Below are 16959 nucleotides of genomic sequence, written 5' to 3'. Positions count from 1 at the left end.
ATGACTGAAGCTTGGAAACAGTACATGATAGATTGTTATTACTTTATCGTAAATTTAATGAATACGCTTTAAGTATTTGATCTTATTTGTTCTGTTAGTTCAGTTATTTCGGAAATAAAACACATCGAAATTCATAGTGATATTGGCCTTGTTTCATCTGCATTATTAGGTGTATAGTTCAGATGGGAAGGAAATAGTGAAAGGAATTCCATTTAATCTAGTGGAGTGTGTATTGGTTCCAAGCAGAACTGTTTTGAGTCTGGAGCAACTGTTTAAGATGCCATTTTCACAATCACATTGATGGAGGCAGGAATCTGCAACTGCTGCATTCCTGAAATATGGAAGGTTTAGAGTCATCATCATAGCATCATAGACAAGTACAGCACAGAAACAGGCCCATCAGCCCATCTAGTCCATGCTGGGCCTTTTAAACTGCCTACTCTCATCGACCTGCACCGGGTCCAGAGCCCTTCATACCATCCATGTACCTATCCACTCTCTTAAATGTTGAAATCGAGCTCGCATGCACCAGTCACTCTGGCAGCTCATTCCACTCTCTCACCACCATCTGAGTGAAGAGGTTCCCCCTCCTATTCCCTTTAAACTTTTCACCTTTCACCCTTAACCCATGATTTCCAGTTGAAGTCCCAGCCAACATCAGTGGAAAAAGACTACTTGCACTTAACCCATCTATGCCCCTCATAATTCTGTATACCTCTATCAAACTTCCTCTCAATCTTCGGCATTCCAAGGAATAAAGTCCTAACCTATTCAATCTTTCCATATAACTCAGTTCATCCAGACCCAGCAATGTCCTTTAAAATTTTCACTGTACTCTTTCAACCTTGTTTATATCTTTCTTGTAGCTAGGTGATCAAAACTGCCCACAATACTCTAAATTAGGCATTAAGTTAGTTATAACATCCATCTCCTGTACTCAATACTTTGATTTATGAAGGCCAATGTGTCAAAAGCTTTCTTTTCGACCCTATCAATGGTTTATGGCCACATATTTGCACATTAATAAATGCTGCATTCAAAACCATTGTGAATACTTTAGGGCAAACGAGTTTCCATAAAAACCCATCAAGTCTGCTCTACCGTTCGATCATAGCTGATTTATTTTCCCTCTCAACTCCATTCTCCTGGCTTCTCTCTATAACCTTTGATGTCCTTACTAGTTAAGTATCCAGCTAGCTCCATTTTGAGTATACCCAATGATTTGGCCTTCACAGTGGTCTGTGGCAATGATTTCCACAGATTCCATCATCCTCTGGCTGATTAAATTCCTCTTCATATCTTATCTAAAGAGACAACCTGCCTATTCCACTGGTTCTAGACTCCCCCCACTGTAGGAAACATCCTCTCCACATCCACTCTATCTAGGCCTTTCGATATCCGGCAGGTTTCAATGAGATCCTCCCTCATTCTTCTAAGCTCCCATGAGTACAGGCCCAGAGCTATCAATCACTCCTCACACATTAACCCTTACATTCACTGAATCTTGTGAACCTCCTCTGAATCTTCTCCAATGCCAGCACATCTTTTTGTAGATATGGGGCCCAACACTGCTCAGAATACTGTCTGACCAATGCCTTATAACACCGCAACATTACATCCCTACTGTTGTATTTTAGTCGTCTCAAAATGACTGCTAAGATCGCATTTGCCTTCCTTACAACTGACTGATTCAGAAAATACTTTTCTCATTTAGAAAATCGGTGAGTTGGATGAAAATACCTTTCTCAGGAATTTTGCCCAGATTGGGAAAATTTGATTGTATGCTTGTAGTTAGCTAGTACTTTACTATCAAGTTTTGGCTATTTAAGTAGAGGTCTGACAGCCACATGTTTATAAGGTTGACAATGTCTTTTCAAAGATCTTCTGAAAATCCAAGTAAACGATATTCACTGAGACTCTTTTGTCTATCCTGCCTGTTATTTTCTCAAAGAATTCCAAAGGATAGAATATTGTGTTGGGAAATGCATTTTGGTAAAAGGAAAATTACTGCGGACTATTATCTAAATGGGGAGAAGGTTGAAACATCAAGTGTAGAGGGTCTTAGAAGTCCTTGTGCAAGACTCACAGAAGGTTAATTTACAGGTTGAGTCTGTGGTAAAGAAGGCTAATGCAATGTTGGCATTTATTTCAAGGGGACTAGAATATAAAAGCAAAGAGATAATGCTGAGGCTTTATAAGACACTAGTCAGGCCGCATTTGAATTATTTGGATAATGGAATTGATAGCTTTATGGCAAAGTTTGCAGATGATACGAAGGTAGGTGGAGGGGTGGGTAGTGCTGAGGAAGCAATGAAATTGCAGCAGGACTTAGACAAATTGGTAGAATGGGCAAAAAATGTGGTAGATGGAATGCAGTGTTGGGAAAAGTATGATAACACATTTTGGTACAAGGAACAATAGTGCAGACTATTATCTAAGTGGGGAGAAGATTCAAACGTCAGAGGTGCAAAGGGACTTGGATGTCCTCATACATGACTTACCCAAGGTTAATTTACAGGTTTAGTCTGTGGTAAAGAAGGCAAATGCAGTGTTGGTATTTATTTTCGGGGGAATAGAATATGAAAGTAAGGAGAACCTTTATAAGACACTAGTCAGGCTGCACTTGGAGTATTGTCAACAGTTTTGGGCCCATGTCTCAGAAAGAATGTGTTGTCATTGGAGAGAATCCATTGGGGGTACACACGGATGATTCCCAGAATGAAGGGGTTAACATATGAGGAGTGTTTGGCAGCTTTGGGCCTGTGCCCACTTGAATTTAGAAGAATGAGGGAGGTATCTCACTGAACCCTAGTGAATGTTGAAGGGACTAGTTAGGGTGGATGCAGAGAGAATGTTTCCTATGATGGGGGTATCTAGAACTAGAGGGCACGGCCTCAAAATTGAGGGGTGACCTTTTAGAACAGAAGTAAGGAGGAAACTTTTTAGTCAGAGAGTGGTGAAGCTGTGGAATGCTCTGCCACAGTCATCTGAGGAGGCTAAGTCCATGAGTATACTTAAAGCGGAAGTTGATAACTTCCTGATCGGTTAGGATATCAAACGATATGGCGAGAAGGCAGGTGTATGGGGTTGAGTGTGTTTGGTTATCTCCCTACCTCAGGTTTTAGCAGCTCGAGCTGAGAAAAAAACATTAATAGTAAAATGTTTGTAATGCTTATTAACAATGGGATATAGTACATGTCCTATTTGTTTAACTATGGGTATAGTTGGGGTGAAGATGGAAGATATTTTATGAAATGAAAGAATTATAAGAATTGTATACAGAACAGTACAATGTGGGTGGCTATAGAAATGGATGTTTCTAATTTACAGTAAATTGAACCCTTACATAGGCGAGGTAGACTGTATTCCTGTCAGAGTACTCCTTTGCCTATTCAATCTAATCTACAACTGAAGTCCCACCAATCTATTGTGATGAGTCTCCACTGCACACTCTCCAGAGTAACCACATCCAAAGTTGGCAACCATCACAGAGATTGTGTGTACATGAGTATCCAAATACTGCAATTTTATTCAGGTATTTTGAATTTGAACATTATTTCCAGTTGGTGATCTCAGTTTGGATGCATTATTGTTATGGTTCCAAATGTTCTGTAAGATTGTAGACTCTTAACTATGGTTCAATTAGAAGTCACAACACACTTAAGTTCTTTCACATATATCAAACAATTCCACAGCATCAGCTTTCTAGAAAGGAAATGGGGACAGGCACATGAGAAAGCCTTTAGTAGCAAGTTTCCCACCAGGCCCTGACCAAGAATCACATTGTCTCTCCTTTGGAATTGCTGACCCTACATCCTGACCTCCCTGCCCAGCAGCATTTTAATTGGATGATCCACCCCCGCTTTCAGATTGTCCTGAAAGCTTGACCTCACATTCGCTGCTTAAGTATTTCTAGCATTTTCAGGTTTTAAATTTTGATTGCTGGAAACTGCAGCCTTAGTTTGAATGCTGGAAATGCAAAGATAGATAGATAGATAGATACTTTATTCATCCCCATGGGGAAATTCAACTTTTTTTCCAATGTCCCATACACTTGTTGTAGCAAAACTAATTACATACAATACTTAACTCAGTAAAAAAATATGATATGCATCTAAATCACTATCTCAAAAAGCATTAATAATAGCTTTTAAAAAGTTCTTAAGTCCTGGTGATTGAATTGTAAAGCCTAATGGCATTGGGGATGTTATTTTAATGGTTGTTTTATAGTTATTCAATGACCAGATGTTAACAACATGCTCAGCACTCTATTCAATGAGCATGTTATGAAAATCTGATTATTGAATAAACTACTGAACAGAAAATTCTTGCCTTCAAAAAACTGTAAAACAATTGTAAAAGTAGTATAAAGAAGTTCCATAATTTATGTAAGATTCCATGAAAAAGGAAGCTATTGGATGCAGATTTTTGGAGTAACATGTACCTCCTCTTGCACTGGTTGATACTTGTTGCAAACCACATTCTTGGGTATTTTTTGAGTGATGTTAGAGTTGCTGGTAGCAGTCGATTGTTGGTGATGGTATCTCAAGAGGCTAATATGTTCTTGAGATCAGAAGGGTTGATGTACAGTCTTTCTTCTTTCCCAGGAACAATGTCTTCCTCAGCTTTCTATTCAGCCAAGACTCTATCGTGATCAGCTGAAGACCTAATTGAAAGATAAAAACCACAGCTCCATGATGCCATTGGCTTCATGGAGAAGTTGCTTGAAGAAGGAAGTTGCTTGAACTTTGCTAGAGGCAATATGTGGTTTTAACTTTTTCTTTGGACTCCTCAGGAGTTGGAAGAAGCAGGGATACTCCTTCTTACCCACCTTTGCTCTCATTGGATTTTTCACTGGCAAATAACGTTAATTCCATAATCCTTTCTCATCTCACCCATCTTAGTCCTTGCCAGGTGCTGGGAACCATTCACTATTTCACGTCACAGTCCAGAACTGAAGTCACTGTCAGAAGTTGCTCAACCAGCTGCATGTTTGCAGTGTTCTCTATTCTTTTTAGTTGAGATTTCCATCAGCTGCAGTTACTTTTTTTTTCCATTTTCATTCACTGTTGATATCAGATCTCCTTACATAATGTAGAAGATGGATGTGCAATTAATCTAAGCTTGGATCTCGCTTCCTCCAAAAGTCAGGTGCAGCAGGTCATCATTTCCTCCAAAGTCATTTTTAGAAACAATAATTGCTTTATTTCTTCTTCTGGATTTCTTGCAGAGATTTTTACACAGTGGAGCTGCAACTTCCCAGCAAATTGTTTGAAGCTTTGCCACAGGAAATCAAAGATGGAAAGTTGTTGCATGTACATCCAGTGTTTTTTAACATTGGAATAAATGAACAACAAACTCTGGCTGAAAGGTATCAGTATTTTAGAAATTGTTTATTGAATGCTTTAATCTGGAAGTATTATCTATTCTATTCATTGGAAAGCTAGCTCAAGAAATTCCTGAGAATCTGTCAAATGACTTGCACTTTTCTAGAGTGGACCACAATATCCACTTCAAACAAATAGCAATTGCTGCCATAAACTCAGTTTTGCTGGGAGCAGCGGTCTTTGGCAGCAACTTAGGCTCCGTTAGCTATTTTTGGCACCCCCAGATGAATTAGATTCCAGAACAGAATGATTCCTTTGGCTTAGACTCAAGTAGAGACTGGGGAGCTGTGAGAGTGGAGATGCTGGGTGGTTGATATATGGATGCTATGAGAGACCAGCATATTGAATTACATGAAAGGAAACCAAGCAAATTATATATACCAAGCCATTAAAGATGAATGTTTTAAATGAGTAAAAGAAAAGAGTTTTTTCTGCGGCCAAAGAGCATGGATCTGTCACTGACATGCTCTTGTGTACATTTCTCTGAGATCAAAAGATTTAAAATCCTCTTAAGACGTTACTGCACAATAAGGCCAGCCAGTATGAGTCAGTAGTAAATATGACTGATGACTTTTTCTCTCCCTGTGCCAGTGAGATTGAGAACTACTGATTCCATGGAATTTGATAAAATAATGCAGTATAAACTATAGATCATACTTTAACCTTTTTCTGAACTTAGTTAAATAGTTACAGAATTTATTTGTTGGAACAATAACTAATATATCTACCAGTTTAATGTTGATTATAAAAGTCAAATTACAGAGTTAACTTGACATATATCATCTATCAGAGTCATTGAGGGCATTTATTAAAGTGACAAATAATCCAAAATGTTCCACAGCATTTTTAATATTGCATAACCCAATTTCCAGACTTTAGCTTAACAAGATTTTGCTTGTACACTAGCCCTCATCAACAGATTACCGGTTCTTATGCTTGGCTCTATTTATGGGACCTTGTATGTTTAATTTGATCACATTACCTCAAACATTCTTGAGGCTCTCCATTGCTGCGTTCTAGCTATCTACGTGATACACAAGTCAATATGCAAGCTCGGGCAATACGATATGGAGAGCAAGCTGTTGCTCGTACATCAGCCCCACCACCACCCCCCATGTAGCTGATGATTCCAAAGGAACAGCAAAGACCACTACAGTTTGGCACCAGTACCATTTCAGGAGTTGCCAGTCAACGTTGAACTCTACATAGGGCTTCCTAAGGGACTCCTGCTCCAGATTTTTCCCTCGAGGTTTACTACCAAAGCCTTCACCATGAGTGAGTATAGCCGCGAGACAGTGGAGGTTTGAGATCAGAGTTTTCCTTCTCCTAGGTGACCTGCCAATCACACCTGATGAGCCCCATCTGGCTGAAGCAACTGGTTTTAAAGCACTGGTAAACCCTATCTCCTGTCAGTAGAAAAAGGTTCTCCTAGGCTTAGTAGCTAAGCCACATGTGAAGGCCAGGAGCTGGACTTAGTTGTTAAAGACAATGTCATGCCACTAGGGGCACTTAATAGGTAGTACCCCCACGACCTTCTTATGACAACTTCAAGGAAGCTCTCACACATTGCACATTTCATTAGCTTTGCAAATTTCCTCGGATTGGGAAAATTGGGCTATAAATACACATTTTACAATTTATCTAATTCTGCTTAGTTCAGAAATTAATGAAATTATAAAACGTAATATTTTGATATTAACCAATAATCTTATATGTTGTCATTAGGTTTGGAGATATTTCACTGCAGGAAATTATAAACCAAGAGAACTTTAAACTACTTAATAAATATTTCAAGTCATTTCAAGAAAACTTATCAGCTGATTGTAAGTATGCGTATATTATAGCACTATTGACTTCTAGATAGGTGCTTAATCTCTTTTTAGATATTTAGAATGTTTTACTGTTCCTCGTGATTTTTCTGAACCTTTGGTATTTTCTTGGTCACATTGGTGGTTGTGATTGTTTGCTGAAAGAGGATCAGATTTGCTATTGGGATTGGGCTGGGGTTGATGAGCATTGTCATTTCGAGAAGGGTTGTTAAGGGCATATTAGAGAGAGCAAAGGGCTAGCCTTTGCATGAGGTAGTTAAATATGCAAATAGAAGTTCTGTTTGTGACAGGTTCTCTGACTTGACAGCCTGATTCCTGCTCAATCATCTCCTTTATGCTACTTCAAATTAGGCATAGAATGCTCCATAGGGACTCTGCACTAACTGTGATGGGAAGCACATTACTCTCCAACAGGATCCTGCCATTAAGCACATCATGTCCCTCCCTGCACCCTCTCTATTTTCTGTAGGGATTGTTCTACATGTGAATCCCTTGTCCACTCCTCCTTCCCCATTGATTTCTCTCCTGGGACTAATCCCAGAAAGCGGGACAAGTGATTTGTCCTGCCCCCTCACCACCATTCAGAGTCTGGAACAGTCCTTCCAGGTGAGGAGCCAGCTTTGTCTGGTGCTCACCGTGCGTCCGTCTCTATGTTAGTGAGTCTCTACATCGAGGACAACTTTGTCGAGGCCGGATCTCCCGGTGACTACCCATTTCAACTTTAAAGTACATTTATTATCAAAAGTGTGTAGACAGTATGTGTACAGCCCTATGATTCATCTTCCCGCATGCAGCCACGGAACAAAGAAACACCATAAAACTCGTTTAAGGAAACCCCCGCACAATAAAGAGCCTCAAACACCCAATGCATGAAAAAAGAACAAATCATCCTAACAGCAAAAGGCCTGCAAATAACACAGAGACATTAAACAGCAGAATCCCCAGAACGGTTCAGGAACTACAACTACTGGTCAGTCATTTCAATGCTGTGTCAGCAGCTGCAAGCCACGCTGTGCAGGGACGGTTCTGCGCCCAAGTGCCTCAATCAAACCACGCAAATACAAACAAAAACACGTGGAATATGAACTGCAGAGTCCCCAAAACCACAAGCACAGAGCACATTCAGTGCTGAGGCCATTGAACATAAAACCGGTGTCCTCCAAAAATGAGTCCATTTCAATTTGATTTCTCATTTCCATTCTGACACGTCTGCCCATGGCTTCCTCTACTGCTACAATGAGGCCACACTCAGATTGGAAGAGTAACACCTCAAATTCCGTAAGGGTAGCCTCCAAGCTGATGATTTGAACATCAATTTCTCTATCTTACTCCCCTCCCCCCCTTCTCTGCTTTTCCATTCCCTATTCTAGTTACCCTCTCACCTTTTCTCCCCATCTGCCCATCACCTCCCTTTGGTTCCCTTCCTCTCCTCCAGGCTGCACTGTCCTGTTTTATTAGATTCCTTCTTCTTCAGCCCTTTACCAGAAAGATCAACTCAGGCAATGAAAGATGCACTAAGTACTATAACAGGCTGTATGGTTGAGACAATGGTAGTAAGCTTCCTGTTTGACCACTGAGCTACACCACATTCCACTTACTGAACTCTGCTGAGTCACTGATGCTGCATGTGCAAGATTATTTTGATGAAGCTTACGGTGTGCAGCACAACAGAAGGAACAACCTAATTCTATAGCTTATCAGTTGAAGTCAATGATCTTGCATTGGTACAAGGTATCACATGAGGCATCTGATAACTGGGTTTCACGTACTGGGACCAGCATTATTAGTGTTTTTTCTGTACAAGAGTTGCATGTTGCAGGATTATCAAGATCACCTAAAACATTATCAGTTCAACTAAACAAGTTTATGCTGGGAACAGGTGTTTCTTAACCTTACATTGCACTCAAAATAGTAAAAGGGATAAATGCTGCCATCTACATGTGGTTTCTCAGTGCAACCAGAATGGTGTCATGCTCAACAAGAAAACTGCCCGAGGAAAGGAAAATTATTTGTTCAGATGTGATTAACAGACAGGATAATACATCCTTGTCTTGCTGGTTTAATAGGTTTGCTTTTGACCTGTTAAGGCCAGCATTATGCATTCATCAAACAGGGGAAGGGGGTGAATTAACCTTAGTTTGCTGGAACCCTATGTACTTTATTGTTCTGACTTTGAATGCTACTCAGTAAAATCATCAAAAAGATGTGGCGTGGGTGAGTTGGACCATTTCAAAATTGATCAGGCCGTAGTGTTCTTTGAATCAGTCAAATGGTATTGTACGACAAACACTCACATACAGTACCTATGGAAAGTATTCATCCCTCTTCCCCCCCCCCCCCCCCCCACCCCCGATGTTTTCGTGTTTTATTGTTTTACAACATTGAATCACAGCGGACATAGTTTGGCTGTTTTTTTGACACTGGTCAACAGAAAAAGACTCTTTCGTGTCAGAGTGAAAACAGATCTCTACAAAGTGATCTAAATTAAAAACAAATACAAAACTAAAAATTATTGACTGTGTAAGTATTCACCCCCTTCGATCAGTATTTAGTAGATGCACATTTGGTAGCAATTGCAGCCTTGAGTCTGTGTGGATAGGTCTCTCTCAGCTTTGCACAGCTTGACATTCCAATTCTCCCCCATTCTTTACAAAACTGCTCAAGCTCTATCAGATTGCATAAAAATCAGAATCAGGTTTATTATCACCGGCATGTGACGTGAAATTTATTAACTTAGCAGAAGCAGTTCAATGCAATACATAATCTAGCAGCGACAGAGAAAAATAATAATAATAATAATAATAATAATAATAATAATAATAATAATAATAATAATAAATAAAATAGAACCTAATAAATAAACAAATAAATCAAGTACGTATATTGAATAGACTATTAAAAATGTGCAAAAACACTAATACTATATATTTTTTAAAAAGTGAGGTAGTGTCCAAAGCTTCAAAGTCCATTTAGGATTTGGATGGCAGAGGGGAAGTAGCTGTTCCTGAATCTTACCCTTCCTGAAGTCCACAGTCAGCCCTTTCGTCTTACTGACGTTGAGTGCCAGGTTGTTGCTGTGGCACCACTCCACTGGTTGGCATATCACACTCCTGTACACTCTCTCATCACCACCTGAGATTCTACCAACAATGGTTGTATCTTCAGCAAATTTGTAGATGGTATTGGAGCTATGCCTAGCCACACAGTCATGTGTATACAGAGAGTAGAGCAGTGGGCTAAGCACACACCCCTGAGGTGCTCCAGTGTTGATCATCTCCAAAGGGGGTATGTTATCACCAATCCGCACAGACTGTGGCCTTCTGGTTAGGAAGTCGAGGATCCAATTACAGAAGGAGGTACAGAGGCCCAGGTTCTGCAACTTCTCAATAACCATATAACAATTACAGCACGGAAACAGGCCATCTCGGCCCTTCTAGTCCATGAGACTAGCTTACTCTCACCTAGTCCCACCTACCTGCACTCAGCCCATAACCCTCCATTCCTTTCCTGTCCATATACCTATCCAATTTTTTTTTAAATGACAAAATTGAACCTGCCTCTACCACTTCTACTGGAAACTCGTTCCACACAGCTACCACTCTCTGAGTAAAGAAGTTCCCCCTCATGTTACCCCTAAACTTTTGCCCTTTAACTCTCAACTCATGTCCTCTTGTTTGAATCTCCCCTACTCTCAATGGAAAAAGCCTATCCACATCAACTCTGTCTATCCCCCTCATAATTTTAAATGCCTCTATCAAGTCCCCACTCAACCTTCTATTCTCCAAAGAATAAAAATCTAACTTGTTCAATCTTCCCCTGTAACTTAGGTGCTGAAACCCAGTTAACATTCTAGTAAATCTCCTCTGTACTCTCTCTATTTTGTTGACATCTTTCCTGTAATTCGGTGACCAGAACTGTACACAATACTCCAAATTTGGCCTCATCAATGCCTTGTACAATTTTAACATTACATCCCAACTCCTATACTCAGTGCTCTGATTTATAAAGGCCAGCATACCAAAAGCATACCACAATCAGCATTGTGGGAATGATGATATTAAATGCTGAAAAATTTGTAGCTGGACTTTTTATGGTGACTTCTAAAACTAATTGGCAGCGCCATTGATAATTTGGTGTGTCATATTAAAGAGGGTGAATACTGTGCAATCAATTATTTTATGTTTTATATTTGTAATTAAATTTAGATCACTTTGTAGAGATCTGTTTTTACTTTAACATGAAAGAGTCTTTTTCTTGAGTCTTGATCAGTGTCAAAAAAAAAAGCCAAATTAAATGCACTATGATTCAATGTTGTGAAAAATAAAACATGAAAACTTCCAAGGGGGATGAAGACTCTTTTTGGTGCTGTATTATGAATGAATTAAATAAAAAGAGCAGGAAAATTAGAAGAAGGCAAAAAGCCAGGCTAGCTGTATTGGAATGCAGGTGTGTTGATGCAAGAAATGTTGGCAAGCTGGAGATGCAAGCAGACAATGAGTTATCAAAACAAAATTTTCTTAATGCTTAATCATAGGAATAGAAAGTAAACATTCCAGTGAAGGTGTGTTTAAGATAAATAAGAAAGGGGAGTGAGATGCTGGAGCTAAAATTTATTAACAGCAATATAATGTTAAATATATTTAGGGGTTTCAAAGACTGGTTCTTTTTAAATTAAAATAGGGACTAGAAACAGAGGTTTTACATTGATGGAAATCCCTGAGTAATATGGTTAGGTGTGTAAACAAATTCCATGGAATATAATAAAGAATGACAGGAGAAGAAAAGGTAAGTGATCAGCATCGTGAATAATTTGTAAAACATGTTTCCAGTAGGAAGGACATGAAACATTGCTGGATGTAGTTCTATGGAACGAAGAAGTGAATAAGACTTTCAGTGAGACATAAATATGTTTAAAACAAGGAAGGAGGGCACTCCTAAAAGGTCCTCCTTGCAAAATGATTGGAATAGTCTTATTATAACTGGCATTCTGTTTTGCCAGCACAAGGTCTCATGGTAGCATCAACAAATGAGTCACTGACATCTTCTAAGATGTCCACATCACCCATGCCGTGACTGGCACCAAATGATCACTGCTTAACTGCTTCTTTATCTTTTCAACTTGGTCCCAGAACACTGGTAGTAACAAAAAAGTAAGGTAATCTGGATTGAGATCTTCAGTATCTCATCAAGAAACTTCTCTTACAAAATCTTTGAATATGAATTGAATTCAATGATCTTTATTGTCACTATACATAGGTACAATGAAACTCTGGCTTCCTCTCAGGCAATTAAATAAAGTGGTAGATAAAAACAAGACAGTAATAGAAAAACAGTATTAAATAGATAAATAGCAGAAAATAAGTTGCAGCAGCACCAGAATATCACAGTAATGCACAAAGTGCCGTTGGTGCAAGTATTTGAGTCCTTGTATCTTGCATTATCTTACAAACTTTCAGAGTAGTTTTGCTGAAATTCTAAAACTGGAAGGAAAGAATCCTTGGATATATACTCATAGCCTCAGCTCCTATATCTGGGGAATAGATGGACTCAGTAATAATGATTATCTTCAAGAATGGAAACAGAGTTGTCTTTGATAACTACTAAAATGTCTCTCTACTACCTGCACAGAAAGAGTGAATAAAAGTGATGTCTTGATGTGCCTCCTCCTGTCCACAACCTGAATTGTATTATGATGCTGTTCATCTGAGGTCTCAATAGTTATGATTTTCACTACAAAACTATTCCAAGAAAAATCCAAGGAAGAGCATCAACCACTATACATGGTCTTTATTGACCTTTTAATGACAATTCGGTTCCATTAACTGAGGAGGACTTTGGGGTTTCTGTCTCAAATTTTGCTGTCATCATGGATTTGTCAAGACATGAACTTAATCAATGGGTCCATCATAACAAATGTAATCTCAGTGCAGACAGTTGTTAAGCAAGGCAGTGTCATTGCCACAGCACAATCCTTAACTGTACCCCTTGTAATGTTTCACTTCCAAGTTTTTTTATGCTCTAGCGGATATGATCTACAGGATAAATGGGAAGCTGTTCTGTTTTTAAAACATCATTCCAAACTCAGTCATTGAACTATATTGACTAAACATACTTACATTTGAGCTGGTTGGGAGCCAAGCTCCAAGCCATAACTTATTGACCTGTTCATTAAACGTCAGCAAAATAAAGGTGCTACACACAGTTGTCCTCACTGCATATCTATGCTCCAAGAAAAAAACATCCACAATGAAATCCTACAAAAGGTGGATCATATCCCCATGCTTGGAGCCAACACTCAGTGAAGATACATACCAATGATGAAATACATCATCGGCATCAATATGCCTTGATTATGAGGGGGGAAAGAATGTTTGAAGATCATGACTTCAAACACAGCATAGAGCTCATAGTCTCCTGACAGTAGTGAGCCCTGTCTTCCAAAGCACAGGGAGTTATTACCAATTCAGTCTCCACAAAATCGTCCAGCATCTACTGGCAGAATAAGCAAGCCCCTGTCAGTATTCTCTTCAAGGCTTACACTCTCACCATCATTTCACCTGGCTTTGGTGGCTAAAAGGTCATTCACACCCGTCCTAAAACGAGCACTCTACTCTAAACTTGTTCAAAGCAAGAAATTACTGGGTGGCCAGAGGAAATAATTCCAGGGTTTCCTCAAATTCTCCTTGAGCAAGTACAATGTTCCCACCTGCTCCCAGTTTTCCATTTTACTATTCATCCTTCCAAAGTAAAACTCCTATTGCTATCAATTATCAGTCAGATTTTAATCCACTTTCATAAATTTCCTTTATCATTTAGAAGACCCTCTGCAACTTGTTCTTAGACTTAGTTTTGTATTAACAACAAATAATACAAACATAATCATCATTACAATATTGGAGATTCAGATCACAGCAGCCCTATTAGCTATACCACTGATACAACCTGTATAAATATGAATAGGATTTCTCTTTCATACCTGAGAATCCCACATGAGATAAAAATGAGAATAATAAATGCTAGATACCTAAATGATCGGTGAAATATTAACTAAAATGATATTTTCATTCTGATGACTTTAACAAAGTATAATAAAATTCCAATCATGATGGCTATATGATTTCAAGTTGTTTCTCTGCTTTTATAGGTCTGCCTCGGTTTCAAACACAAATTGATTTAAAAGACCTTTTTCAAAGCCTCAGTGAAAACATCCAAGCTAGGAAGAGAAAGAATGTGGAAATCCTAAAACTTGCTGCATCTGTAAGTACTATGTGCATTTGAGCAATGCACAGACCAATTCTTCTCTATGTTTTTATTTTTATCATAAGCATTGTGTTAGAAAACTGATTTTCTTCTTTTTCTGCACATCTTCAAGGGTGTTCCAGCTAATGTGGTACTTTTGAAGGGTAGCCACTATGAGGATGTGGAAAAAGTGATAATAAATAGAGCACAATAGTCCTACATCCAATAATGGGATAATATTAATTTATTTTCTTAGTAATGTTATGTTGGGAAATAAGTACTGGTAGGACATAGGACACTGGAAATATTTCATCAGCCCATCTTCCAGTGATACCTTGTCATCTTTTACATTACTCTGGAAGGATGCGGGTGGCGGGGGGGGGGGGGGGTGACCACAGTTCAACACCTCATCTGAAATGTTCAAGTCACTAAAATACCATAATGTAATGTGAAAGCTTTTCCAAGCTTCTTGATCAATCAATCAAAATTATTTGCATTCCTATTGGAGAAATCGACCAGGACTTAATGCTGCAAAAGTTTTGCTTTTGTGTCACATTCAGACAGACGTGATCTAGCCTGGTGTTCAAGAGTCAAGAAATACTTCAAATATGAGTTGTTCCAAAGCCTCCTGTGCTTGATTAAAATCAGTATTCAAATGTCATTGGCTTTTATCCTTGTACTAAAATCCTATAATAAAGTTGTCTTTTGTAATAAAGGTATATTCGCATAAGGCCAGATTTAGCTCAGACCTGGAGCATTACGTACAGTTTGGTCTCCTTGCCTAAAAAGATGCTTGGCTGCCATATATGGAGAGCGGCAAAGATTCCTAGTATGGTGGGTTCTGAGGATTCCTAAGGATGGTGGGTTTTCTCTATGAGACATTACATAAACAAGGATTATATTCTCTAGTGTTTAGAGGAATGAAAGGATATCTCATTGAAACTTACAAGCCTTTTACAGTGGCTGACACACTGAACATTGGAAGGTTGTTCACCCAGATGACGGGGTTGTAGTCTCAGATTAAGGGACAGATTATATAGGATTGCACTGACAAGAAGATCCTCCTCTCAGAGGTGTTGCATCTTTGAAATTCTCTTTCTCAGAGGGCTCCAATGGCTCTGTTATTGAGTTCATACAAAACAGATATTGATGGATTCCTGGATCTTAAGGAACTAATGGATACAGAAATACCCTTTTTGCAAACAAAATATGCTGAGGTGTAAGATCAGTCATGGTCTGAAGAATGGCACTCCAGGCTTGAAGACCAGGGATCTACTCCTGGCCCTATCTTCCATCTGCCTTGAAAATCCTTAAGTCATCTATAGCATTGTCCATAGCCTTACTCTCCTCCGAGTTGGCATGCTCCAAAGTGCCATTGAGCAGTTATGAAACCAGTGCTTTAAAAAATCTAAACAAACAAATACCTAAAAAGAAAACAAGCTTGTCGGGATGGGGAGGAAGGATGTTTAAAAAGTGCTATATTTCCTTTGTTATTTACATTTACACTTACTTCTGCTGAAGGAACCTAAGATGGTCATTCTTCATTTTAAGCCGTCATGGGCAATGGATTTCCATGAGTTGATGAGGGTATTACATTGGTCAAGAATGTTTTTGCTGTGATCATCTGGTAATCTCTTGCTGTGATGGTACTTGGAATGCAGTGCCAATATCAGGAGTTTGATGTTGGTGAAATGAGCCACACAGCCTGCTCACTGGAGCTGACCCAATGTAATTGAAGCAGTCCTGAAGAAGAGCTTCGGCCTGAAGCATCGACTGTTTATTCTTTACCATAGATGCTGCCTGACCTGCTGAGTTCCTCCAGCGTTTTGTGTGTGTTGCTTTGGATTTCCAGCAATTGCAGATTTTATCATGTTTGTAATTGAAGCTGTGCTGAAGATGTTGGCCTGGAAGAGGACACTAATGTTGGTTTTCGTACCTTGTGAGTGGATTTGGAGCATCTTGGAGAGACAATGTAAACGGTTTCTCCCCAGTACTTTCAGGTGGCTGCTAAAGATCTCACATGCATGTACAGCAGGGCAGAGATTACTGCTGCCCAGTACGATATGAGGATTGTGCTGTTTCCTGATGACACACTCTTTATTTTTGTTCGATTGATGGTATAGTGAAGGTGAAGATGAATTTCAACATTGGCATCAGCCTACATTGAAAGGAATCCTGATGTTTGGGAAGCAGTCTATATTTGGCGGGGTCTCATCATGGACCATAAGACTATAAGATATAGGAGCAGAATTAGGCCATTTGGCCCATTGAGTCTGCTCCATCAATCCATTATGGCTGAATTGTTATTCCTCCTCAACACCATTCTCCTGCCGTATTCCTGTAATCTTTGATGCACTGTGTTACGAACCCTGTAACTGGGTCACTTACCAGCAAAGATAGAGAGGTCCGTTGAAGTCTGATGGTACTATTTTTAACAGTATTTATTAGTAAAAATACACAAAAATAATATCAATGCAAACATACAGATAATATACTTCGTCAAT

The 16959-nt window shown here is 39.1% G+C and overlaps 1 protein-coding gene and 1 long non-coding RNA gene across 12 annotated transcripts in view; one reads left to right on the top strand and one right to left on the bottom strand.

Moving 5' to 3' along the window:
- Positions 1 to 16959, top strand: part of inpp4b (inositol polyphosphate-4-phosphatase type II B) — an 801341-nt gene that overhangs the window by 751140 nt on the left and 33242 nt on the right. For all 11 annotated transcript variants that reach the window (XM_073042760.1, XM_073042761.1, XM_073042759.1 and 8 more), the window contains 3 exons: positions 5231 to 5371; positions 7113 to 7210; positions 14361 to 14473. In XM_073042760.1, the coding sequence (XP_072898861.1) occupies positions 5231 to 5371; positions 7113 to 7210; positions 14361 to 14473 (352 nt within the window). The remainder of the gene's footprint in view (positions 1 to 5230; positions 5372 to 7112; positions 7211 to 14360; positions 14474 to 16959) is intronic.
- The window catches only part of LOC140726415 (uncharacterized), a 51346-nt gene that overhangs the window by 10914 nt on the left and 23473 nt on the right, over positions 1 to 16959 (bottom strand). The gene's annotated exons all lie outside the window — the stretch shown is intronic.

Source organism: Hemitrygon akajei, chromosome 4, assembly GCF_048418815.1.
Source record: "Hemitrygon akajei chromosome 4, sHemAka1.3, whole genome shotgun sequence".
Taxonomy (NCBI): domain Eukaryota; kingdom Metazoa; phylum Chordata; class Chondrichthyes; order Myliobatiformes; family Dasyatidae; genus Hemitrygon; species Hemitrygon akajei.
Note: the sequence above shows the minus strand (reverse complement) of the source record. Positions and strands in the feature narration are given on the sequence as shown.